The 27,452-nt window shown below is 40.7% G+C and overlaps 1 protein-coding gene across 7 annotated transcripts in view; it reads left to right on the top strand.

The window, feature by feature from the left end:
* LOC113156486 (voltage-dependent T-type calcium channel subunit alpha-1I) overlaps nucleotides 1–26,734 on the top strand; it is a 122,108-nt gene extending 95,374 nt beyond the window's left edge. For 4 of the 7 annotated variants that reach the window (XM_026351694.1, XM_026351686.1, XM_026351663.1 and 1 more), the window contains 17 exons: nucleotides 342–520; nucleotides 936–1,062; nucleotides 1,286–1,411; nucleotides 1,601–1,690; nucleotides 1,851–2,043; nucleotides 2,596–2,747; nucleotides 3,580–3,689; nucleotides 5,760–5,893; nucleotides 6,208–6,278; nucleotides 8,899–8,977; nucleotides 10,014–10,135; nucleotides 11,636–12,085; nucleotides 15,452–15,601; nucleotides 19,865–20,002; nucleotides 21,787–21,991; nucleotides 22,342–22,577; nucleotides 22,692–26,734. In XM_026351694.1, coding sequence (XP_026207479.1) covers nucleotides 342–520; nucleotides 936–1,062; nucleotides 1,286–1,411; nucleotides 1,601–1,690; nucleotides 1,851–2,043; nucleotides 2,596–2,747; nucleotides 3,580–3,689; nucleotides 5,760–5,893; nucleotides 6,208–6,278; nucleotides 8,899–8,977; nucleotides 10,014–10,135; nucleotides 11,636–12,085; nucleotides 15,452–15,601; nucleotides 19,865–20,002; nucleotides 21,787–21,991; nucleotides 22,342–22,577; nucleotides 22,692–23,414 — 3,285 coding nt within the window. In that variant the 3' untranslated portion in view covers nucleotides 23,415–26,734. Of the gene's footprint in view, nucleotides 1–341; nucleotides 521–935; nucleotides 1,063–1,285; nucleotides 1,412–1,600; nucleotides 1,691–1,850; nucleotides 2,044–2,595; nucleotides 2,748–3,579; nucleotides 3,690–5,759; nucleotides 5,894–6,207; nucleotides 6,279–8,898; nucleotides 8,978–10,013; nucleotides 10,136–11,635; nucleotides 15,620–19,864; nucleotides 20,003–21,786; nucleotides 21,992–22,341; nucleotides 22,578–22,691 lie in introns of those variants that run through there. The other 3 variants (XM_033326102.1, XM_033326103.1, XM_033326104.1) reach the window with 3 other exon arrangements.
* The last annotated feature ends 718 nt before the right edge of the window (nucleotides 26,735–27,452 follow it).

Genomic DNA, 27,452 nt, shown 5'->3' with positions numbered 1-27,452 from the left:
ATCCACCTTTCACTGCTGAACTCTCAGCAGTGTTTTGGGGCCCGTGTGTTGTATGTGCGTGTTTTAGGCTATTTGGGACATGTCTCATATGTTGACACTGACGAGACATGTTACACTCTGCCTTTTTGGCCTACACATGCTGGTGTTTTAGTGTTTGTCATTCTTTTCATATTTGTGGCTCTTTACATTTCTCCTTATTTTTCTTTGTGATACATGTTTGTGTTTCTTTCATGTTTTATTTTAAAGAGCAGAGCTACAAATATCTATAATTGTATTGAACTAGCCATATGGCAAAAGTTGTCCATGTTTTAATATTACTACTGTTTTTCTTTCCTCTTCAGGTGGTTTCTATGGGCCTGTATATGGGTGAACAGGCTTATCTGCGAAGTAGTTGGAATATTCTGGATGGCTTCCTGGTGTTTGTGTCTTTGATTGACATTGTTGTGTCCATGGCGGGTGGGGCCAAAATCCTGGGTGTGCTTAGAGTACTCAGGCTGCTAAGAACTTTGCGTCCGCTTAGGTATGTACAAAGCACTGCATTTATATAAGTTTATACTGTTACTGTTTAACAACAGCTACTACAGCCATAATTATCATATTATATCATCTTGCTTCTGCCCACACAGTTTGTAATAAATATATAATAGGCAGTAAAATGTAAATACAGTGTGCTTCCTCCATTTAGGATGATGTCTTTATAGTAATCAGTGCCATATTACGGCACTAAAATAGTGCAGCAACACGCGCCCTTCCCATAATTGCCATCAAATAAGCTGCATCTGAGCCATTGCACACACAAAATAATATACAAACAGTCAAAACCCGGTTTAAGAAATGTATTTTTTTAAGTATCTAATACTTCTAAGAAATCTCCCGTTTGCTACTCATTTCTGTCTCCCTTCCATTTATTTCTCTTTCTTCTTTCCCTTCTTCAGGGTGATTAGCAGAGCTCCGGGCCTGAAACTGGTTGTGGAGACCCTAATCACTTCTCTCAAACCCATTGGCAATATTGTTCTAATCTGCTGTGCTTTCTTCATCATATTTGGCATTCTTGGGGTGCAGGTAGGAAACAGGGAGACACCTGATCTCCTGTGTCTTTGACATCGATACATACAGTATGTCTTGCTTACATTATTAATATTAATTCATCTATTGGGATATTTAACCAGTTCTTTATGTCACTCAAGAGTAATATTTTATGTGTCCTAAACATTTTTTGTTCCTTGTTTTATCAAAATAGTCAGTTGACTTCAAAACCTTGGTGTTATTGTTCTTCTACTGACAGCTATTTAAAGGCAAGTTCTTTTACTGCTTTGGCCCTGATGTCAAAAACATCACCAACAAGTCTGACTGTCTGCAAGCCAACTACAAGTGGGTCCACCACAAGTACAACTTTGACAACCTGGGGCAGGTTAGTCTCACGTGTGTGTCTGAATGTCTTTTGTTTGTTAAAGGAATGTATAACAGCACATAATTAAAATATACTGCATTAACTATACATTATAAGTATTTATAATATTAAAATGTATTTATATTCATTTATTCCCACAGAATGAGGCTAATTGTGTTTTTTTACTGTTCTCTACCCATTGTTGTCCAGGCTCTGATGTCCCTTTTTGTACTTGCCTCCAAGGATGGTTGGGTTAACATCATGTATCATGGCCTGGATGCTGTGGGTGTGGACCAACAGGTACCTGCACTATAGCTGTATCTATACAGTTTTATTCACAAGGATAAAACTTCCATTTTTATATGGCTAATTCTTTTTTTCTGTCCTCTCATCTGTGTTTTCTTTCTTGCCTCTTTCTTTTACATCCCATCATGAACATAATCACTCCTTTTAACTCTAGCCGGTGACCAACAACAACCCATGGATGCTGCTATATTTCATCTCCTTCCTCCTGATTGTCAGCTTCTTCGTCCTCAACATGTTCGTTGGTGTGGTGGTGGAGAACTTCCACAAGTGCCGCCAACACCAAGAGGTGGAGGAGGCCAAGAGACGTGAGGAGAAACGTCAACGACGCATGGAAAAGAAGAGAAGGAGTAAGAGGGAGGACTGAGGGGAGATAAGGACATAGTATTAAAGAGAGGAGGAAAAACACACACATGAACAGTAGGAGGATGACTTGTGTCACAGGGGATATGAAGGAGAGATCTAAGAGAGAAGTTCTATCAAGAATGGTTAAGATCAGATAAAACATTATTACACTTACTGCAAAAAACAAGATACAGTCATACACAAATTGCCTGAGATCAGTGACTTTAGTAGCTCACTCTAGCACTATCACCACCGTGACTCATGACAACAATAATTTTCTTTGAGAGTTTATAGCTGTGATCAGTGCTGATGAAAATATGAAAACAGAGATGGAAATCAACAGACTGACAGATAATAATAAAAGTATAAACAGCAAGTGTCATAATTGGCATTGCGCACTGCAATTTGCAGTTATTTCTTCTGTTCATAGTGACTTCAGCTTGCTCAGGGTGGAGCAAGTCCTTGGAAAAATCCTCTTCTAAACAGGATATAATGATCATATATAAATGCAAAATTAATATGTTTAAATATACTTTAACTTATTCTTCTACCTACAGAAGCACACAAGCTGCCCTACTATGCCAGCTATGGCCACATGCGCCTGATGATCCACACACTGTGCACAAACCACTACCTGGACCTCATCATCACTTTCATCATCTGCATCAATGTCATCACGATGTCCCTAGAGCACTACAATCAACCTCATGTAAGAAGAAATGTTTCCAGTGTCTGTGTTTTTGAAGGATGTAGTGGGCACAGCTCCAGTTGTGTATTGGGATATTTGTATTGTTTTGTTACTAGCCTATTTACATTGTCAGAGTATTACATAAAGCTTTCCATTTCACTGCAAATACCATCTTGAAAAACTCCAATCAACCAACATTAAACTCGATTTAGGCGTTCTAGCATGTGTTGTAAGCAGCTACAGTCCCTACAATGAAGCTGTGATTGCACTGTTGATTTTATGTGGGCTGCTGTCATAGTGGTTTTAGCTGTACAGTACATGTATCTGTCCATCTATGTGTGGTGAATAGGGGTTCAAAAGCCTGATAGCGATTTTGTGAGACAGAGAAAAGTGATTATCCTTGAGATAAGATGCACATTTGACCTTTAAAATGGAGCAAGCTTTCTCAAACTGACTGAGCATCAGATAAATATCACAGGTCTTGGCTGTATTTGTCAGCTATTGGTCCTGACATTTGGCAGCCTCCTACTTGTTAGAAGTTACAGCTCTGTTTCTGAAAGGAGAAAACAGCTAGCAAAATAATCTCCAGCATCGGTAGTACCAGGAAATTGGAATGGAAAACATGCTCACCTCCAGAATATTTGAATACTCTGCAAATAAAATTTTGCTCAAAATATGCTTGTCAGGCTGTGAATGGAGGATGCTCTGTTTTTTGCCTCTGGCATGCTTGATCTTACTCTACAAACAATGGGAACATCTCCAGTTTTACATTTTCCCCATGCTAATGCTGCTGGTTTTTCATCTTATTCCATCACACATACACACATGCCCCTTTTTCACTCTCTCTTTCCAGTCTCTGGATCTTGCCCTGAAGTACTGCAACTATTTCTTCACCTCCACTTTTGTGCTGGAAGCAGTACTCAAACTTATTGCCTTTGGCGTTCGCCGCTTCTTCAAAGACAGGTACAGTGTGTGTTTTTTACCTTGTGTGTGTCCAGTGTGATTGTGTCTGAGAGCGTCCCCTTTGTATGGACATGTACAAAGTGTATCTCTGGGCTTATTTGTGTTACTGTGTTCACATGTAGATTTGTTAATCTGCTGTCCAGATTTTAGTGTCTAGCCTGAAAACACATGCACACTTGGGATTAGATATTTCAAAATGAGCTTTATATTTTAAAGCAGTGTGAGATTTGAAACCTAAATCTCACAATATCACTCTGTATTTTCATCTATTCCATTAAGTTATTTATCACACTCATTTGAGGTAAAAAAAAATGAAACATGAAAGGAACTGTCGCGGCTCTAGGCAGATCCTATAATCTCTAGAATGAATATACAGTAAACAGTTTTTCAGTTCAAAGTGTAATGGCTGTACAAATCTACCTCTTACTTTGATCATTATAAACAGAATAATGAGTAATAGCTTTAACAATATACAGTAGTTAACTATGAAATACGTGAGGTAGCTCTGAAGCACTCTGGTCTTGCTTTGACATACTGCGGCACAAATCCAGATTACATTGAAAATAATCATATGGCATCACATCACCATCAAATCATTCTTTTGTTCTTTTAGTCGACCCGTTTATTCCATAATTCAAATGTAAACTGTAATAAATTTCCTCTTAATAAAATAGGATTTACTATCAACTGAACTTTATTCCTTGATAAAGGGAGTTAATTGTATTGATTTAGTGGATTAAACTATTCTGCCTAACAAAACCCAAATGTCTAATAGTTCTCTGCATGTGATGCTACTGCATGTTTCATTTGTCCAACTTGCTGTAAAGATCTCTGTGTGACCTCTGCAGGAAACACATCTCAGCGCTGCTCTGTTCACTCCCACGTTCATTCACTCAGATCTGAGCCTAATTGATTTGTCACTCACCTAAATGCGCACAGTGATGAGACTGATGTTTTATTCTTTTCAGTGTTATGTGGTGACTAATTAAAGGCAGAAACAGATTTGGGGGCTCATGCTACACTGTTTGTAGTTAAATGTCATCGACTTATTTTAGTTATTGAACAGACACACACGCACACAAGTAGGAGACCAGTAACATTTTAGAGGGGGAGCTGGACTGATCAAAGACCAAAGAGAAAAAGGACATATGACTGATGAAATGAGAAAGAGATGGGTGGATATAGAGAGAATTTATCACACAGTTATCTGCTGGCACTTCGTCTCTTTTTATGTAGTGTCAGCAACAGCCGTGTGCAGTCATTGTGCATAGCATGATTTATAGCCTGGGTGGACTATTAGGCCAGCTTAAGAACTGGGTCAATGGAGTAGCAGGTAAAACATAAACATGCTGCCACGTGTGCCATCAACAGACCTTCAGTTGCTACGTCTGCAGGTATGTGTGTCTATGTGTGCTGTGCTGTATATGTGTGTGTTTGTTTTTTAACTAGTGTTTTTGTACTAAGTGAGCTAAATCCGTTCGTATGTGTTTTAGTGATTTAGGACCATGATGTTGTAAGAATGAACAAAGACAGCTACAATCCTCTGTCTATATTGATTTCACATTATATGTGTATTGTTGGAGTATGCTGCAAAGAATTCAGATGAAAAATGAAGACTACAACACCTCCTGAAGTGATAACCAGAACTGATAAAGTATAAGGACAGGATTCTAGGAAGCTCAAAAAAGTGGTACAGTGATGGGGCCTGTCTTCACGTCAGATGTCACATCAACTATGGCGTCTTTAAATGTGATTCTTTACCCTGTTCATCTGATTTGGCAGTCTATTTCATATCTCTCCTCAAGCCTTAAGTCCTAAGTAACTGTATTATGAATTTGAATTGGTTGGTCCTAGTAATAAGTTGAAGACACCTGGTAATTAGTAATAGTGATTGTAATTCTTTCTACGTGTTTACCTTTGGTATGGTGCAATTCCTTTATGCACCTTCCTCTATCACATGAATGTGAGTATAAGTGTGTGTGTGTGTGTGTGTGTGTGTGTGTGTGTGTGTGTGTGTGTGTGTGTGTGTGTGTGTGTGTGTGTGTGTGTGTGTTCGTGTGGATATGCTAGGTGGAACCAGCTGGACCTGGCCATTGTGCTTCTGTCAGTGATGGGCATCACCTTGGAAGAGATTGAGATCAGTGCTGCTCTGCCCATCAACCCTACTATTATCAGGATAATGAGAGTGCTGAGGATAGCACGAGGTGAATATACATGTGTGAAATACTCACTCAAGTCCTTTTTACAGCCTTTCAGTGACATAGAATATTGGTTGGCTTTTATTGGGGTGTAAAAACATAACTTTTGGACACTAGTTAGCTGGATCACTGTGCATGCATTTGTGTGTGCATGTGCATGGGTGTGTACATGTGATCTAAGTTAAAAACTGACCTTTCCACAGTTTAATGTTTTTCATTTAGTCTGTAATTGAACCTGAGGGATTTCCCCTTAAGTGCCTACACTTAAACACTCCCTTCCTCTCTCTCTCCCTCTCTCTCTCTCTCACACACATGCACAGTGCTGAAGCTGCTAAAGATGGCAACAGGAATGAGAGCCCTCCTGGATACAGTGGTCCAAGCCCTGCCTCAGGTACATATACACTCACACACTGTCTCTACTTACATTTACTCTCTCTCTTCCTCTCCCTCCCTCACACACACACTTCACACTCCCATAGAGAGAGTTAGCTACTTTCAGTAAATAGCTAGGGTGGTACGAACCCCCCCCCCCCCCTTCTCTTTCACTGTTGGCCTGTAGGCAGCTCTAATAGATGACTCATTTATGCCACAGACTGGTAAACTGGCACACATGCATACACACACAAGCTTTGTCTTTTTTTCACTTTCAGCACCATGGAGAGAGCCCAGACTCCCACTGAGACCACAGTGTGCTAGAAACAGTGGTGGCTTCGTAAACCAGCCTGTAGTTTATTTGGTGGTGAACTATCCACAGAGTCAGACAGTTTCTAGGCCATCGCAGTGTCGAAACTATTCCAGTGCCCTGAAAGTTTGCTTTAGAAAGTTCCCAGAATGCATCACTATATGCTCACTATTCTTACCAACTGGTGGCAACATGGAGTTGAAGCATTGTCATACAAATATAAAATAACTTGGAGGCAACAGAACAAGTTGGAAGTTATATTTCTCATATGCAGCGTAATATTAAGGTTATATTTAAATTATGCTAATATTATGTTATCTTTGTTAACTGGCTACAGGTTCCTGCTACAGATTGACTGTAAAGACATATGAGTAGTATCAATCTTTTTCTCTGAATCTCTAAAGCAGGTGCACAGCTTTATTTATGCAGGCACAAACATAGACACACTGTGTGACCCAATGACTCAAGAGTAAAATGAAGCAAACAGAGAGAAACAGGTGGCGTGGTGAAAGGAGGGCAGACAGAGGTGAGGGAGAACAGGTTCCTTGCCTTCCTTTTCTATTGATCCCCCTCTCATTAACACTGAGCCCTTTGCTCTGTCCCAAGGGCACCAGGGGAGGTAATTAAAACTAGGGCTAATTAAACAGTTCCAGGAGGTTCCCCTCTACGTATGGGTGTGTGTGCATATTGAGGTAGTGAAAGTGTTGGCGAGAGATCTAACCTGAGGTGATATGCTAAATTTCAATGTGAAAATGAAATGGCAAGCTGCCAGCTATTCTTCATTACATCACACTGGATATTGAGGATAGTATTGACATTTCAACAAAGGCTTCGGAATACAGCTGAACAAAGGAACAGGCACACACACTACTACTAGTGTAATAAGGCAAACCATATGAATAATATCAACATGACACACAGCGACAGATGTCTGCTAGGATAATAATATATTAGATTGAATATGATGGGAATTTTTACGAGCAGTTTATATATTTAATACACCATGACAGGACATGCAGATATCATAAGGTATTCATACACCTGCACACTTGCACTAAATGCATGAGTAAGCTTAATAGCTTGCCAACATGTTCAGAGGAATGCATTTTCGTGGCTTGTTGCTACCAATACACAGTAAGACAAAGCCATTTTACCACAAGATCCTCCATTATCGTCCTCTCCCCAGCTGATGCAGAACAAAGAAAAAGAGGCTGAGTTACATTTCCTTAGAATTCAGCATCAGTCGCTCCAAGTAAAACTTTCTCATAAGTGCATTCATCCATATCCTGGATCCCACATAGGCTCAGGCCATAAAGATCTGCAGATTGTTAAGCACTGCAGGCGGTATAGCACTGACTTAGAGAGAGACCGACTTGGGGCAAACCCCACAACAGTCACTTCTATGATTATGACAGTACTGCAAGGGACAGATTGCATGGCAATTACCCCCATTACTTTCAGTCCAGGGGGACTCATCAGGCTGTGCTTTATGAGATGGGACATATTTGCCTTCATCAAAAATATATTTTAATATTTTTCTGTACAATAGAGTTACGTGTGTAAAGATGTATTTATTTCACTATCCACTGCAGTTAAGGGTAGAGTTGGTCTGATTAGCATGATGGTGGATAAAATTGGAATATTTATGTTCAATCCTATGAGTTCTTGGTGGTTTTTTGTGAGGTGTCAGGTGATTTTAATGAAAGCAATCCTGCCTGCAAATTTCTCTTTGGCACGGAAAGGGGAAAACTCATTATAGTTCAATCATAGCCAGTCTTGTTTGACTTGGCTCCTTTTTACTGAAAGTTTTCTCTCCACACTCTCTCTTTGACCACAAGCCTTATTCTATAACTTTTTTTAAGCCAGTAGATTTAGACAGAGAGTCTCAATTTATCTCAAGTGTAACCATACACCATCCTCATTACGTGTGGTTAAGTTGTGGTAACAGAAGAAGACTGTGTTTGGTGGAACCAAGCCAAGTCCCAAAACCCCAAACAGCAGCAGAGGTTCAGTTGTGTCAGTATTTGAAGATGTTGTGTCATGGTTTGTAACTAGTGATGTGGGCGTAGTAACAGCAGGTTTGAGTCCTGTGTGAACACTGACATACACATCTTTTACTCATTGTATTGCATTTTTTGTTGATAATATATGTTTAATAGCAGTGTTTAACAAATAAATAATGTGTCAAAGCCATTTGCATTAGATATTGGCTATATAACCTAGACAGCAAAGAAAACACTGTGACCCTGTTGTTGCTAGAAGACTGTCAGATGGTCTATGACATGCATTGTTAGGTTTTTGTGTCTGTGTGTGTCTGGGTATGTTGCAGGTGGGTAACCTGGGCCTGCTCTTCATGCTGCTGTTTTTCATCTACGCCGCCTTAGGAGTAGAGCTTTTTGGAGAACTTGGTGAGTTCACATAACATAACATCCATTCATAAAACAATGAATGATGTTAAGGAACATACTGCTTGTAAGATAGTAATCATATAGAATGATTTTGGATCCTTTACATACCAAATCACATTCATTAATGCTTAGATTTTGTGTTTTGTGTTTTTTAGTTTATAAACATTTAGTCCAGTGTAAATTGATAAATAATAAAATGAGATCCTGTTAACTCCAGCATCTTATCTGCAGAAGAATATTTCAAATTATTTTAGCTTTTGACAGACTGGACAATATTTAATTGCACCGCCTTTAGCTTTGATGTTTAAGGGCTGTGTATTTCCAGTGTACAACATAATATGCAATAATCTCCCTGACTTTATGGTATAATCCCTTTGTCATATACATGTGCTCATGTGATCCAATAGTTATTATTATTAGTAGATGATGAGCTTATTGTCCATACACCACCACCACCATACTGTGGACGTTTCAAAACAAGATGCCATTGTGTCCTAATAGGTAAAGTTGAGAGTTTTTATGCACCAGTAAACTCATAATGTGTACATACATGCATGAGGACGTGTTAACTTCTTAATGAAAATCTCCTTATCTTCAGCACATCCTGTATTCCTTTTCATCAGATTTCTCTCCTGCAGTCAGACAGCCATTAGGGAACCAACCCACTCTACAGTAGTCTGATACAAAAATAACTACATTGAAGTTAGAAGACAGTGTACAGTGTATCTTCCAAAATGTCACATTTCCCTTGTGTGCTGCAGCAGCAGCATTGCTTCCTATTGGAGCTTGGCGGGAGGAAGGATAAGCGGCAAATACAAGTGTCACTTTTCTTGAGGCTATTCCAAAGATTATAGTATCTTGTCCCAAGATAACGCTCTCAGAGAAATGCAATGTTTGTTCACGTTGCTACTTATTTGTTAACAAACTATGTCTACAATGAGCTCAGTTGTTTGGACAGTTGTCTTTTTCTCTGCCCTTTCTCTTTTTGTAATCTCACCTGTCTTATTTTCATCCACCCTCTTATTCTCATCCTCAGTTTGCAATGAAGACTATCCATGTGAAGGTATGAGTCGTCATGCTACATTTGAGAATTTCGGCATGGCCTTCCTTACATTGTTTCAAGTCTCCACGGGCGACAACTGGAATGGCATTATGAAGGTAAACGTTTGTTAATCCTGATAGTTGTTGCTTTAGTAAGATATCTAGCGTACCGCATTTTTTGTATAAGGTTTTAACCGCTTAGCTAGAGCTAAGCTACTGCTTTCTAAACTTGGAATTTAGGTTACAAATAACAAGAGAAAAGACTGAAGAGATGTCTTAGATATTATCTCTCTTTACTTTACGTCTCATGTCAATCCAATCTTCCACTAGTGATGCTCACTGATGAAAAAGAAATTAGCTTGCTCAGCACTGGGAACACAGATTTCTCTGTTGATAGGCAGGGGAGTGACTGTGCCTCATTGCACACGCATCCAAAACACCAATTTCCCCCAAACACACATCATCTACCACCAGCAGCTATCACCACTCCTCCACCCACACCTATATTGCAAAGGGAATTGTGGAGCGTGTCGGGCGTGGACCATTAAACACAAACTGGATACAGGCAGTGTAGATGGTAGTAGGGCCATAAAGCAAACCAGCAGTCACACATGCTACATCCCTAAGTAAAGCTCTGTCATTGTAGCCATCAAATTATTACCTGGGCTGAGAGAGAGGTAGAGGTGGTTCGGAGTAGTAAGAACAGGTGAGGTAGAGTGGTAATTAGCCATGCACTGATGGCAGGGAACAGAGGAAATAATGAGAGAAAGCAAGATAGGTAAAAGTGCATTGGGGTGAAAAGGAGGCATCCATGAACTGTAATAAGAGGGAGGAGGATTAGAAGGGGAAAGGGGTTAAAACTACTGACCATTAATTATGCTTTCCTCTCCCTAGAGGGAAAATTACAGCAAAAATGAAGAAGGGACATGAAGAGCAGCATAAGTGAGAAAGAGTGAGGGAAATGGAGATTTGGGGAAATAATCAAAACATGTAAAGAAATAAGATGGGAAGGGAGTAAAGGCGGAAAAGGGAGATGTTGTGTGAAGGAGCACAGTGTGTAAATGTCATGCCAAATTAGATAGAAAAGACCAGCATCAGCTCAGAGGGCTAAAATTATTATGTGTGGTCACAGCCTGGGTGAGATATGTGTACTTCCTCCAGAAAACACTTGTCACTTTTGTTCTGCTTTGACTGAACTCCACTGTGCACATGTTAACCAGTGAATAATGCTCTGGAAGAAAAAAAGCCTCCTGTTGTCTTGCATAGATGCAAAGCAATTAAGTGTATAATGATTATGCAGCCGTGAATACAGAATGCCTTGTTAACATATGTGGAGATTAATTCTATTATTACAGAAAATGCACTTTGTATTTTTTTATGCAGTGGTGGTGTGGCTGTGCTTGCAGCAGTGTAGCATGGCATTTAGACACTAATTTGTCTTCTCTGCAGTTTTTCCATTGTTAATGTTAAATGTTAGTTGAATTGGAGTTTAGTTTGAGCAGTTCAGCTGTATAAATTGTTGTGTTGTGTTGCTGATCTCTTTGTTTTCGTTTGACTGTCCACTTTTATGCAACAGTTTTTTCATCACCTGTCATCCTCTGCCTTTTCTGACACCAGGACACATTGCGGGAGTGCCCACCAGACCACAACACCGATGTGGACTATGCCTGCAATCCAAGCCTTCAGTTTATCTCGCCCATGTACTTTGTCTCCTTCGTGCTCACCGCCCAGTTCGTGCTCATCAACGTGGTGGTGGCCGTGCTGATGAAGCACCTGGACGACTCCAACAAGGAGGCCCAAGAGGAGGCGGAGATGGATGCAGAAATTGAGCTGGAGCTGGCCCAGGGCACCCTCTGTTGCATGGGCGCCCCCGGCTGTGGGGGTGGGGGGGTGGATAAAGGACTAGCTGCTGCTGGAGCAGGGCCTGGAGGCACAGCAGGAGGAAAGGAGAGGGGAGGTGCCAGAGGAGAGATGGGACTGAGGAAGATGCGACACACAGCAGCCACTGCGCACCAAGGACCATACAACTCTCAAGACTCCAGCCGGACTCTGTACTCACCAGCACAAGTGAGTTTGTGTATTTGTGTTTGCCAGAGACAGAGGGAGAGTGTGTTGGAGGATTCTTTGGTGTGTGGATAGGGGAAAGGCCTTTTATTTATATAATTGGTGTTTGATTGAATCTGTGTGTGAGTGACAAGGTGTGCTGTCAGGATGATCAAAGTTTTTATTTTATCATGGTTAATAGAAAATGCACTTTTTTTCTTAATCCTCCTTAATTCCTAAACAACTGCATAACACAGCTCCTTCTAGTCATGTAAAACACAGAGAGAAACATGCAGGCAGAAAAATACGTTTGGCTTGCATTAGTTTTATAGCTTAATTTTCCAGGTGTGTGATACATGTGAAGTGTCGATTGAAATCTACAATTTACTAGGTTTAATATAAGTGACCTTCCTGCTGTGTCAAGTCTGAGACTTCGGTAACTTCAGGAACATTATATAAAACATTCAACAACCCTGTACAGTACATTGTTGTGATTAGTGATTAGTTATTCAGCTGTCAGTCATATCTAATGTATAGTTTGCTGTTATAATAGCTTTAATAATTTTCATGTAGGCCCACATTAGGCTGAGTACGAGGTAAATATAAATATTGCTTGGCCACAGTGTTAGCAGACACTGGATATTAGAGGATTCTAGTCAGGATTAGGAGCGAAAAGTCAGAGACATCTGTACTTGTAGGTCTTCTTTCTGTATCTCTGCTGTCTGTCAGTTTGCTTCTCTTTACACCGTGCATTAGTTCATGCAGAGAAAATTACATATTTGACGCAGAAGCTGCAGGAATACAAAAGAGGTAAACAATATAGCTATAATTTCTGTGTAGTCTTTGTATAGTGGTGACATAGAAGAGGCAATCTTTGCTTTATTTCCTATTTGAGAAATCGACTGACAGCCACATGGTGCGATTACACAGTCATTTTACCAGTTTCTTTGTATAATGTGTTCCTACTTTTGTTCTTTTTCTTTTACAGATTTTTTTTTTAGAAGGAAGGGAGGGCAGGGAAGGTTAAACTTTTACACAAAGAGAGGGAAGAAAGGGGAAAGGAAGAGACACTAAGCGGTGCCTTAATGGCAACAGCTAGGCCATCTATTTTCATTTTCCTTCACTGTAGTCTAATAATAAGGCAACTTATTACATGTATGTCAGCAAAAAGAGTTGAGAAACTTTGCTTGCTTACTCATTTAAGCTTTATTCTTTCAGTACTCACATAAAAACTGCGTGAGTTTGCAGATGTATACGCAGAGGTTTCAGTTTTGAAATGATAATTTTCCTGTCTGTGTGTGAGAGTAGAAGGTCTCTCATTTCTACTCAGTATCACAGCAGAGACACACACTTCCATTATAACGTCGTTATTGATAGTCTGAGAGATCCACGCAGGAGAACACATAAAGATGACTCATTGGCTGCCATGAGGAGCTTCACCTTTGTACAGCTAAACTTGGCTTCACCGAGCCATTTTTAGCTCAGTGTTCTCTGACAAAGGAACTTAATGCAGCCTTTTTTCCTATCACTACCTATCTTTTCTTCTCTAGCTAAGTCTCTTTCATTCTTGTCCTCTCAAGTAACAGAATAAGGGTTTTGTCGGACTGTTGCAATTTATTTTGGTCACGGATAATTGTGTGCCCTGTGCACCTACCAGACAGTGGCCCTCCACATTGTCACACATTCGCAAAGAGTTTGCACACCTAAACATTTTTACACCTCAAAACTTTTGTAAATCTTCACACATTTTTATATTATTACCAGTAGATGTTCCAGTAAAAAAAAAAATAACATTAAAACTTTCCTTTTATTTTTAAACAGACAAAAGTCAAAGTAAATTGTAATTGGATAATATGCAGAGAAAAAACTCACTATATGCAGAAGAACTGGAGGAGATACTGGAGGAAGTCGACAAACATGAGGAGAGAGAGCGCAAAGGAATAAGAGAGGAGAGATAATAGCTGAGCCAGAGACAGTCAGATAGAGCCAGTAATTAATTTCAGCTTTCTCCTCTCTCTCTCTCAACTTCTATTCCCTGTAGATGGGCCCTATTGTTGTCCACTAATACAGTTATTAACGAAGGCCTGCACATAGGCCACCACAGTCAATCAAACATTATTTTTTATATCAAGCTCGCCACCTACACAGAATGAACTATCATGGGACTGTCTGTGAGAGTGGAAGAGAAAGATGAGATGTGTGTTTTTATAAATGCGTGGATTAAAAGCTGGATATGGCAGAGTTAGTTTGTCTTTGAGCCAAAAACACAATCATAAATCAGCATGATTTTGGCATATTTATATTGCTGAGAGTACAGTAGCCTGCTTTTTGAAATACTAGCCCCCTCATACCTCCATACCTGAGCCGTGAGTGATTGCAATATAACAGTGTGAGTCAGAAATGTGTGTTTGCATAACAGATCTAAGTATAGTCTTATAAGCGGTGTCGTAGAACTGTGCAATGAAAATAGCCATGTGCGGGGATTGAAGAGGAGTGACCTTGTTTCACAGTATCGTTTGGGATATATCTGCTGATGTAATACAGTTATTTTGGCTGTTATAAATGTGCTACAGGCACAGTGCGTCCATTTCATTGTGAAATATAGTGCCCTGCCAAGAAACACAGAAATCATTTTTAAAGTAGCTTCCTATTTCTGTCAGGAGTTTTATTTTTTCTGCAAGATTGGTTTCTGGGAAAACCAATCTGGCAGATGAGATTCAAGCAAGGAGGGATCATTTAAGTCAAAGAAAAAGCCCTGACTGATTCAGTCTAAATTGCTTTAAACCTAATAATACCAACAGTACAAAGCAAATGCTTAAATCTTAAATTGTTTCAACAAGGTATTGAACAGACTAATTGAGGTGATATATCAAATATAATTGCACCGCTCTTAGTGCTCAAGGCTTTGATAGTAAAATTATGTGTTACTTGGCTAATGAGGGTTTGGAGTCATATTACTGAGGAGCTTTTTTTCCAGAAGAGAACAGTGTTTAGCCCTAAAGGCCAACAAAGTATGAGAGGGGGATTTGTTCTAGTTTATGTCTACATGATCCCTCACACTGAGAATCTGTTTGTTTTAATTTTGATGGCAGAATCTCATAAATTAGGGTTTACTTAAGGTGAAGTCTACCTATGTGTAGGTGAATATGCATGTGTGTGACTGTGTGCATTTATGTGTGAGTTCATAAGAAAGTTTAAGAGCATACCTGCGTGTGCACACGGGCATTTTAATAACCCTTATGATGGTGTATGCGTTTCCCTGCGTGTTCTTTGTTCTCCGCATGTCCGCATGTGCACATGTTTGCGCCTGCGTGCAATACTGGTCTGCTGGCCTGCGTCCCGTGTGTATGTGTTCGTGTGTGTATGTGTGTGTGTGTGTATGTGTTCCAGGAGAGCCAGTGGCTGGACAGCGTCTCTCTCCTGATCAAGGATACGTTAGAGGGGGAGATGCTGATAATCGACAACCTCTCCGGTTCTGTCTTCCACCACTACTCGTCTCCTCCACCCATCTGCAAAGACTGCAAGGGCCACCCACAAGAGGTACCACCCTGAACACACGTGAGCACACACATGTACAATATACACACACACATACCTGATAAAGTCAATAGTTCCAGATATGAAATTTAAATTACGAGAGAAACAGAACCACATTCTTGACACAGCTATCCACAGTACCTTGGACAGCGGCTTCCATACATTTTTTTAACTAGAGCATTGTTAATGAAAAGTCCTACCTCCTGAGCTTTAATCACATTTTACTAGTGTTATATATGTGTGTAACATATTAATATATTATATTGTTTTTTCATTACTACACCAAGCAACTCATTTAGTGAGTCAGTAAACTTCCATTGAAGAGGAAAATCTCCCTGCTCACTGTTAGAATGGCTCTCTGTGTTGACAGTGAGTGAGAGAGAGCAGCACATCTGGTCACTGATCACCACAGATTTAAATATAATTTCACTTTGGAATATCTATAGTGGATTTTTTACATGCCATAGTATAAGTACATGTTGTACATACTGGTTCGATATCCAGGTTCGGGCCAGTCTCCCGCTCCTAATGGAATACATTTTTCAAAACTTTTTACACAATTCAAGATTCCTGTACGACTCCATGCAGTATACTTGACAACGCTCTAAACTTATGACTATTTTGTACCATTCGAGCACAGCGTAATCCCTGGTGTTCAAAATGAAACTAAAGCAATCCTAGTAATGCAATACAAAACAACTCATATCCACTATACATATCCTCATAGGATAGCTACAAGTGCACATCAAGCTGTCTCATACAATTATAGAGCGTTCAGTATTCAGCCTCACCTGACACAGGTCTTTCAGAGGTCATCAAGAAATAATAATGGTTGCTCATTGTTCCAATCAGCATTTATAATGTGAATGTGTATCAGAAAGTGTTATGCTTCTGTTAAGAGTAAATAGATAGAATTTGAGTATTTAAACGATCATACTGGCTCCTGACTGTAAAGAGTTTTGAAAAAGTGAACTCTATATTTTACATACTATAATAAATAATACAAAAATAAAACTCATTTATGAAATAATTGTAGTCCTTTTTCTCAAAATAAAATCTAATACAAACACACAACACATACATTTATGAACACAACCACACAGCCATGATATCTGGGACCACAATATATGCATGCAGGTTTGTACTAAAGGGACACACATGCACGCATTTGCATGCACTTCCATGAGCATATAAAGGGCTTCATTCATCAGACAAAGCAGTCTGAATGGAAAGTGCTTTATATAAAAGGTGTCAACTGCTGTTCTTTTATGTCACAGTACAGTAGACCAGGGACTTGCAGCCCTTAATTAAGCCCAGTATCAACACAAGATAATATCAGCTTTCCATATGTGCAGAAATGTAGATTAATGAGGCCCTCTGCATGCATACACACATGCAACCACTGTCAATATGCATGCATGCACACACACACCAACTTTCTTCTGTACTTGTGCGTGCAGCTGGATGTATTTTGTGCACAGGAGATTCTGCATAAAGCACATGCTTACAAACAGCATATTGTCCTGTGCCAGTGTTGTCCGTCACAATGACAAAGTGCAGCGGGTCAGCTCAAAAGAAGCAATAACTGAGCTCTACACCTCCTCACCTGTCAGTCTTGCTTTCTGCCTGTCTGCAGATGCTGTCAAACCATCAATCTTCTCTCCCTCTTTTACATGCTTCCTCTCTCCATCAGTCCCTCTGCTCCTCCGGCTATTGCTATCAATCTCTGATTTACTGTATCTGATCCAGTGTTGTTCACCTTCCAATGCTGTTTCGCCACCAGACTTGCACATAGTGTGAGTTCGTTGTGTGTAAGGTAGTTTGTGTGACCGTGTGCCATTTGCAGACAGATGAGCCTTTCTCTGCTGAGAGTTATGTACAATGTTATTTTGTTTAAGGGGACAGGAAGTCACAGCTGGACACCTGGGTACAGTGTGTGTGACATCATGTAACTGTCTAATAAGGACTCTGGATCACCCACAGCTAGAAACTGTTGGGTTCGCAGGGAACAGACATAACATCATTGTTACTGATACTATTTTAAGAAGTGCACCATATTGAAATGTTGTATCAGCCTTTCGGCAGCTGCTTTGAATGTGCAATTGTGCAACATACCTGGAGGTGATAATGTCCAGCTTTTGTTTAGGCTGTTTTAAAGAGTTGTTGACGATTTGAAAGCTGTAATTTGTGGTATGGTCGAACTTTGTTGTGTTATACTGACAGTGGCTCTATTTGCTCTATTAACTCTGCTTAATAACTTATTCACTTCTACGTTTACAGCAGAACAGTTAAGCAGCGCTATCAGCCTCGTTCAAAGTTACGTACAGTTGTACCACCATTTCTCTAAAACAATTTGAACAGTGATTATCACTCATAGAGGAGGATTTATTATTACCTTAGGCTGCATTAGTTTTATAGTAGCCAATAGTACCTAATAAACTGCCAACTGAGTGTATGGTTAGTATGAATGATACTGCATACTCTTACCATTCATGAGTGATGCAATGTGGCCGTGAGATATTAGTCACGGTTATTTTCTTGCTCAGTCACACAATCTATTCCTCTCATTGCCTCCCAGAGGCACTGAATAAAATGATGCCTTGCGTCACCGTGCTGAGGCTGCAGTGGACGCTTTGAATTCATCCTTCTTGCCTCAGTCCCCAGTCTTGTTAATGAAGCCTTTAGTATCTCTGCACTTACCTTGGAAGCAACTGTATGGCAGCTCTTACTGTACCCATTGTGTCTTTTCCATTTTCTGTGGAGTAAAGAATAAATGAACAGAAAGGCTGTAGTTTTCATAACCTGCTGATACCAACTGATGACTCACAGGGACCTCTTTACAGTTTTTTGCAACCTTCCTTAGAGACACAGAGCAAGCCAACAGAAAGTGTGTTGTCATATATAGTATTAGCACATTAATGATGGTCGATACATGGGGATCAAACAGAAAAAGTTTTGCTTTAAACTAAGTAGTTGCATTGCTGTGTTTCTCTCTTGCTTTCCCTGGCTTGCCTCATCCCACCTCTCTGTCTCTCACAGTCTGTCTCTCCTTAGGGGCTTGGGTAATGGTAATTTACTACTGCTTATCAGTCATGAATCTTTATCTATGAACCTCTTTGTCTTCCTAAACTACAGACATGTGTTCATATATTGCTACCAGGCTTCACTCTATTGGATTTCACTTGTAGCCTTTTTAATTCGCCTCTCTCTGGCTATTTATTGCTCCGTCTCTTTAAAGAAACACTGCTTCAGCGCATCATTGCACCTCCAGAACCTTGAAATTCCACTCCAGCTCACTGTTTGAAGTGTGTTTTGATATTGTTCAGAAAAAAAGTGCTGCAAGGTGAAGGGTAGTCAAGAGTGTCAGCGGAGAAGCTTGAGCTCACAAAAGTGTCATGCAAAGATAATTTAAAACCAGATGGGCTGTGCTGCCAGCAGTCCTGATGAAACCAACTCACTGTGGGAACAAATGAGAGAGCGAAGCAGTAATTGTTGCCACTTTGCTATTATTCTTTTTTAATGTTGTCTCTTCAGACTATATGAGTGTCAGAGTATGACACCATTATCATCGTTATCATATACACAGCAACAATATTTAAATGTACAGTTGCATTTGAAAACATGCACAGTTAGCCATAGGGGAAGAATTATGAGGTTCTGGTGCTGCTACAAAAGCACATCTGATGGATACAGAAGGATTTCTTCACTCGCTTTTGCATAAATATGAATACTGCAAGTGCATAGCCATGCACAAAAAAATTCACACATACACACAACTTAAGATATCTGCCTCTTGCCTCTTATTCAGCGATGCTCTTTGCATTTCTTGGCACTGGAAAACATTTGTTGAGTTAATGATGACAAAGAAATGTTTTTACTCCTTAAAATCTCTCATCCTGCTCTCTCTACAGACAGGTGCAACGCTATTATGGCCACCTTGAATTGTCAACATCTGGTGAAGCATATTGAAGCCTGGTGGAGGTTCTACCTATCTTGTCTGTGTAGCACATGTGGGCCTTTAATAGATGCTTTAGAAACAAAGAAATTATTTGGGAAATCTTTAAAACCTGTATATGTATAGCTGCGTATGCAAATGTGTGAGATAGTGAAGTTGTTATTATGAACCCTACAATCATAAATCGTTATGTTAGACAATGATAACATTGTGCTCTGTGAATTCAGCTACATTTCAGGACACTTGAATGGGTTCCCGTTGCCATTCTGTATGTTTTTGTGACATGAATAACTGGCGTAAATTCCTTGCAGCAGATCAGGATGGCAGAGATTGAGCAGGCATCACTGAAGTCAGAGCAGCTGTCAGACAAGTCCTCATCCCCTGCCCTGCCAGATGATCTCAGCCTGGATGAACATACAGCCTATCAGCTGCTTCTACGAGAGGGCAAGGTGGGTATGAGCAGAGTGAGGTGAGAAGGGAAGACATCATGTGTCCCTTGGTCATATTGTTTGACAATTACAGCAACTGTAGATATGTCATTTCTTTCAGCAGTACCAAGGTTTTGCATGACCTCAACCAGCAAACCCTTCTTAAACCTCTCTTAGCAACACACAGTATTTCTTTGTGTGTGGGACAGTGAGTTGCTTTAAGAATTTAGAATAGCAGGATAATTTAGGTGGGCTGAATAACTACTTGTCATCTTTACACCAAATTTCATGCCAGCAGATCCTTCTTCTTTTTTGTGTAAAACAGATTTAGAGACAGAAGGAACGATTACCGTTCCATAATTGAACCACAGCTTCACAGCAGTTAACATCAAGGATGACCATAACTTTGTACTTGACAGGAACAGTGCACCAGCACTTTATTCTGCTCACCCTAGAGGCCAAGCACAAACAATGGCTGATGAGTTTTTTTATTCATTCCTGGAAGCGCAGAACAAATGACCATTATAAAATCTTTTTGGTGGTCATGCTGTAGGCTCTCTTGTGAATTACAGATTTAAACTTTAGGTTCCAAGGACTCCTTTATCTCTGTTTGTGTATCAGTGGGAACTGTCTTGACACTGAAGGATCCACAGTCTCTCTATCCACAACAGATCTTCTCATGAATAAATCTTTCAACCAGACTCTCCCAAGTTGTTATCCTCGGTGGCTCTCACGTCTCCCTCTCTTGCACCCACACTCCCCCTTTTGGCTTTATCTTTCAGGTTTCTCCTTTCTCACGCTTAGCCCTCTGGTAATTGCACACCTTCTCTGCACCTCCCTCTACCCGTCTATCTCCATCTCTTATCATCTGTCCTTACTAGATAGTCTTCCGTAATGGGCAAATGCTCCTTGGTTCTGGATAGCCAGATAAGCCTGCAGTCACAAAGCATGACTGTGAACCACTGCTCATTAGAGGATGGGGGGTGAAAAAAGAAGGAAAAACAAAGAGAACGGAGGTGAGAGAGGAAGGATCTAAGGTTAAGGATTTTATTTGATGAATTGTGTTTGGTTAAAAAAATAAAGAATTTGTGTATGTGAGTGAGGGAGGCATTTGGGTGGCCGGCTGCCTGGAATGGGGCTGTTCAGGGACTAGGACTGAATGACTCAGAGGTACAATACTCTAATGAAAGCACAAAAAAGTACTCACACATGCGCACGAACATGTAAAACATGCACAAATTATTTTGCACTCTACATAATTAAAAGCCAGCGGAGATATTATTCGGAACGGCTGCCTTTATCTGCTGCCTGCTTTTTGCTTCCAGCTGTGATGGCCATCACACATATTCTCAAATTTATAACCAGCATTTATTGTTTCAATATATAACATTAACATGACAATAACAGGTTATTTTGGTTCATGATCAGCTCTCACTGTTTCAGTGGCACTAAAATGAAAAGCCCAAGGGGTGATGTTAGAGGCTGTGTTCGATATCTGCAGCATGTCTGATTTTTTTGTGTGTGTGTGTACTTGCTGTCAGTAGTTGTTGAGCTGGATTTGAATCTCAAATTGTCATTTTACAGCATATAATACAAACTTTACTAATACCCTTGGGTAATAAATAAAAGTTTAAGCCTCATTTAAGATGTTTTTGTGATTTGTGCACACAAGTTCCAACAATTCCCAGTAGATAGTAGTATTTTAATATATAATATATTTAACCTAAATCTATATGTCTAATGTATACTGCTCAGCTTATAATAAAGACCTTCTCTTCAATGTCATATTATCTCTTCTCTTCCAGGGAAGATGCAGCAGTGACTCCCGCAGCTCAGAGGAGGCCGGAGGTGGAAGGAGCCACCAGGCTCAGACTGTTGTGCAGAGCCAGGTGCAGGGGTTGAGTCAGCACTGCAGGGCCCTCTGCACTGGTGCCAAGATGGAGACTGCACTACAGGAGTTGGAGATGCAAACACACCAACCACATATGTGCTCATCTCCGTGCAGCCCTGGTGGGTATATCCATATGAGTTAAATTCACTGCATTACCAGGATAATGTTTTAAGTAATGTATTTTATTTGTGTAATCACTAAAACACAAGATCAGATCTAATAAGATTTTATGTTTTAGTAGCTGACGCGATATGACAAATAAAGTAGTCGGTCAAATTAAAAGTAGAACATGATCTTTCAGAAAAAAGAGATAGATCCTGAGATTTACTCACAACACCCACCTACAAGTAAGTAGCAGAATATGTAGCAGAATATGTTCAGATCTTTAGTATATACATTAAAACAGTACTTGAAAAATACAAGTATTGACACCAAGATAGAAGTAGAAAGAATGTATTCCCTTCCCAAGGTGGTGTGTCCAGCAGCAGCAACAAGGAAAGTAAAGAAGGAGACGGAGGAGGAGCCAGTGGCATTTCTCCTCTCTTCCATCTGCATGAAGGGTTCTTTCACCCTGCAGGAGAAACCATCCCAGCACCCTCTCGTAGTAGGAGCCTCAGGTTGACAAGGAGCCTTAGGCTGACGTCCCCGGCCTCCTGGGCTTCTCTACACTCTCCAGGAGCCCATAGAAGGATACTTAGTACACAGGTAGGAGGAAGAAACTCAACACCAACAACGAACCATATATGTAATGATTATGATTTGTAATTGTTGATTCGTGTGCTCCTATTTGATTCTCCACTTCCCTTCCTCCCTCTTCAGTACCCGTCCCACAGTGACTCATCCATTGCTACAGGCAGCTCTGAAGGCAGCCTCCAGACCACCCTCGAAGAAGGACTGAGCTTCAGCATCTCTCCGCCACAGAACTTGCAGTTGCCAACAGCTCCTTTACAAATCGTATGCCCACTCCCATTGCCTGAAGACAGCACTAGCCTTTCCTCCCCAGTGCAGACCCTGAAACCAAGGCCAACTCCCTCATCAGCTCTAACTCTCCAGGCTACCAGGGGCCACCAGCGGAGTCAGAGCAGCGGGCGAGGTAGCACCAGCCCGGGCTATACCCGTGATGATTCAATTGATCCCTCAGACGAGGACCTGGGTATAGGCATTGGATCATCTATTGGTGGCTGTGGCTCCAGCCAAGCGGGCAACAGTGAACACTTGTCAGAGACACTAAGCAGCTTGTCGCTGACATCACTGCTGTCACCCAGCTCCCTGGTATACCCAGGAGGAGCAGTGAAGAAGTGCAACAGCACTGGCAGCCTGGACCAAGGGGGGATTCTGCTGTCATCACGCGGCAGGGAGGGACGCAGGGAGATTCTGGGTCTGGAGCTTATGGACCCTCAGGGCTTACTGGCCAACCCCTGGACAGGGGTATTAGTTGATACAAAAAGAGAAGGACGAGATGAAATAGCAGATGGAGAGCAAAGATTTAAAGGGAAAAGCTCAAGCCAAACGACAGTGGGGCCTTGTCGGAAAAACAGATGAAACCTGCTGTTTACTCTTCCTTTGTCTCTCCATTCCTTGGATCTAAACCCATCGCATTCCCTCTTACTCTCTCTGCTCCAATCAGTGAGAGAGAGGGCTGATGACACACGATGTCCTGAATTCCAAAACCAAACCCTCATCATGCCCCCTCAGTCATTTTCTATAGATTTGTGACAAGCCCATGTCCTATTTCGTGCTACCTAGGGGAGTGGTCTTGGTTATGACTGGTGAGGACATGACCTGCAGAGTTAAGGTCCAAGAGCTGAAGATACATGTGGTTGTACATGTAGAGGTGGTTCTGCTCACTCTGGAAAACCAGGAGTCTCCTTGATATCAAGGGGAAAGGAGCTTAAACTCAAAGACACAAGAAAGGTTGTTGTTGGCTCAGGTTCACTGAGGTTGAAGATGCAAAAATAGAAGTACCCAAACCGAAATATCCAACCATGTCAATGAGACTGTTTTGATCCCTTTTTGTCTCAGAGGCAGTGCAGCTAGTAAGTGGGCGGAGGCTCAGTGGTGGTAGAATATATAAAGGCGAAAGGAAGGCTGGGGAAGGAGAAGGCAGGTCATTTGTTTGGCTGGGAAAGCAGAAAGCGGATCTAATGTCCATCTGTTCTGGCAGACGGAAACAACAGGTCTTACTCACTCTGGCACTGGACCTTCTGCTGAGATCAGAGTAAAATGCAAGGTGGAGTAGAGTTCAAGAGTGTGTGCTCAAAATGTCTGTTTATGTGTGAGAGCACTACCTCAGGTATCCAAGACATGAATTCAATTATTCTCATCACTTCACCATACCTCTGTATTTTTGAAATAGAGGATAGGCATTGACTGATCAAAGCTTTGTGCATCCGTCAGTTTGGTCTTGAGTGACAGTGGAAAATGAAAAGAAATTGACAGATTGTGGAGGTATAACCGTGCATGGAGTGATTCGTGAAATTGGTTATTTTTCTTTTTATCTCCAGCATCTTTCACTCAGTCAAACACGAAGACATGATATTGAAAAGAGCTAGCTTGGCTGGACCTTTACAATCCCCAACAGAAGAAACAATAATTTGTGTGGTTGTGTGTGTGTGTATGTGTGTGGGACAGCCTTGTGTGCACCAAAAATGTTTCCCATCTACTAAAGTGAGACTTTAAGCACACTCCTTTTGACACCACTTCCTCTTCAACATGCTGAAGGATATGAGATGAATGGACCAAACCACAAGGTTTAAGAGGGACCTTAACTGCATGATGGAATTGCATTTAACCAAGATTTTTACCTGTATACAGAAGTGTATCAAGATGTCAATGTTGGGTGATAACCATGTGATTTCTATTCCACTATTTTTGTAGAAAAGAGAATAGGCACGTGCAAGTGTTGCCGTTACTTTGTCCCTATTTCATTTAACCCCTCCTTGACTTGTTGTCTAGAACTTTTTGTCTGCCAGTGGCTTCCAGTTTTATAACATTTTTTAAGGTGTGGACAGTGTATAAAAACAACAAAGCAAAAAATTTCAAACAAAACTTTGTGCGCTGAAGTGATTGTTCCCTGCAGCACATTTCTCTTTGGGAACACAGGTTCCTCGTGGATTATTTTTATTTTTTCCAGATGTTGGACTTTCGGAGGACAACCAGAGATGGGAACCGCCATATTCACTCAGCGCATGAGGATTGCTCTAGCTCATACACATTCCTTGCTGCACACAGGGGACTTTGTTTGCTTTTTTAGCCTCCTATGCTAAAAACAAAAAAAATATGAATAGCGTAAACCATCTATGAAAGCTTTAATTTGAGTGTTACACCACAACATATCGATTATGGACACATTTGTGTTCTTTAAGCATGGTTCTGGGTTTGCAATACAGTATGCTTATTCTTGAAATGACATCCTGATGCACTCATCTTCTCTTCCCCATCCCTTCACACATACAGTATGTTGTAGCAACCTTTCTGCACAGAGTTTGATATCAAGAGCTGAACAAAACTTAGCATCTTGCAAAGAGAACTTATTTTGGCTTGTGCCACTTGATTAATTACTCCATCCAAAAAGGAGACGCTGATCCTAATTAGCTCAATTTATAGAGGTAGACTGTTGCATCCTTAGTGTTTTGATCATTACGTTATTTTTTTAAATTTCTCTAAAAAAAAAAAAAAAGGTGATGTGACAAAATCTGAGGGTTTGACCTTTTTTATCATGCAAAATCACTTTGATGACTATGTTTTATCACATGGTGTTGGGTTTTAATGAATGAGTAAAAACAAGTGTGCGTATGTGTGTGTGTGTGTGTGCATGTTTATGACTTCAGGTGAAGTGATTGCTTTTTCCTGAAGTAGCTTGATTGTCAGTAGGGATATCTGAGATTGAAGGTTGAAGAGGGAAAACACAAAGCAACCAAGGGCTGTTTTCACTTCAAAGATATATCCTCCTATCTTTTTGAGACAAATCCTTGTGTCAGTGAATATGGCATCAAAGGTTAAAGCCTGACTACACAGCAATAAATGTTCTATGTGTATGCCCTGAGTAAATTATGTCCATGTGATTTTTATCTCCTCAGAATGCAACAGTATTTATTACTGTGTGTTTGTTACTTCTAATTATCTGAACTAACAACCAGTAAGAAAGCACCTCTGCCCTCTCCTAGACCAATCAGTAGAGAGATGGGCTGTAATTGGACGATCTGAACAAATGAGGTTAATAAACTCAGGTCAGGGGGGTAAAAACCACTAGATGAACCACTTAAACATAGCTGTAAAGGTGTGATCAGACTGAATGTGAAGCAAATTCTCACTTTGCTTTATTCACGCAAATGTAATTGCTGGAGTGTTTTTGTCCCCCTTGTTTTTATGCTACAAACAGCTGCACCAGATGTTAGCAGTAACCAGCTAACAATACACCAAATGTGTGTGTGAGCAGAGTGTGCCTTTGTACAGTATGGACTGACTTTCACAATTTACCAGGATCTCAAGATGTTTCAGTTGCTTCTAAACATGTTTTTGTTTTTGTTTGTGTCTGACTACAGTAGCATGGGGGAAAGCATACCTTTTTTATGAGCTATTATTTCAACAATGTGGATGCACACTTGTGTAGATGTTTTTGCTTAAGTTCATGACGCGTTGAGCAAAACTCTGTCCACCTTTACATTGAATTTGTATGCATTCACGCTGTCTCTGAAATTTGCTTTGTGTTCGGTCTGAAGACACCTTAAGTGTGTACAATTAACATTTGTACATATCTTTGTATTTTGATCTGCATGTCTGCGTTGCTGCCAGTGACCATGATGATATCATTAGTATGCATTTCATAAAGTTGTACAAAGTAAAGGACATGCCCCAGTTTTGTACTGTTCTGAAAACCTCTAAAAATAATCAAAACTACGAGACACATTCATCCTTCACATTAGTAAATGTATTGAAGATCAATTTTTGGGTAAGTAAAATGTGCTGTTTATTCTGTACGTATAATCTACTCTTAAATTATTAAGCGCAGGTCCAGCATAACAGAAGGGGAAACAGGATGGTTAAATGCACTGTAGAGAAACTCTGAGACAGGACATGGACACAATAGCAGGAAGCGTACAGAGTCGATGTGGACAGCTGGACAGAGTAGAGCCAACAGACAGTGTGAGATGCTGCAGAAGCAGAGAGACTTCTCCAGACAGCTTGTCATCAGGCAGCCCTGCCCAGTGGAGCTGCCAGTGCGAGAGACCATATTAGACATGCACGCTGAACTCTGAGGTGTTGTTTACCTCACACTCCCAGCCAGCTAGCCCTCCACCTCATCTAACCTCCCCAAAGCAGCTTTCCCTGCAGGCCGCTGTCCTTCAAATGTCACCGCAGGAGGGTGGAGGTGTGGATGGTGAGCAGTAAGTGTGCACGTGTCTGTGAGTGCACTTGTGATTGTGTGTTGATGCGGGCGCAAATTGGTGTGTTTGAGTGGATATGTTGTTTCTTTATTTGTCTGCCAGGTCGTTAGTGTCTTATAATGCAAACAACGTCAGTTTTCCTTCTGTCAGCTGAAGAGTAAAGGTGACCTATTGCAGTGGAACCAACAAAGTC

Source organism: Anabas testudineus, chromosome 8 (genome assembly GCF_900324465.2).
Source record: "Anabas testudineus chromosome 8, fAnaTes1.2, whole genome shotgun sequence".
NCBI lineage: Eukaryota > Metazoa > Chordata > Actinopteri > Anabantiformes > Anabantidae > Anabas > Anabas testudineus.
The sequence above is the reverse complement of the archived record's forward strand: the minus strand, read 5'-3'. Positions and strand labels throughout refer to the sequence as shown.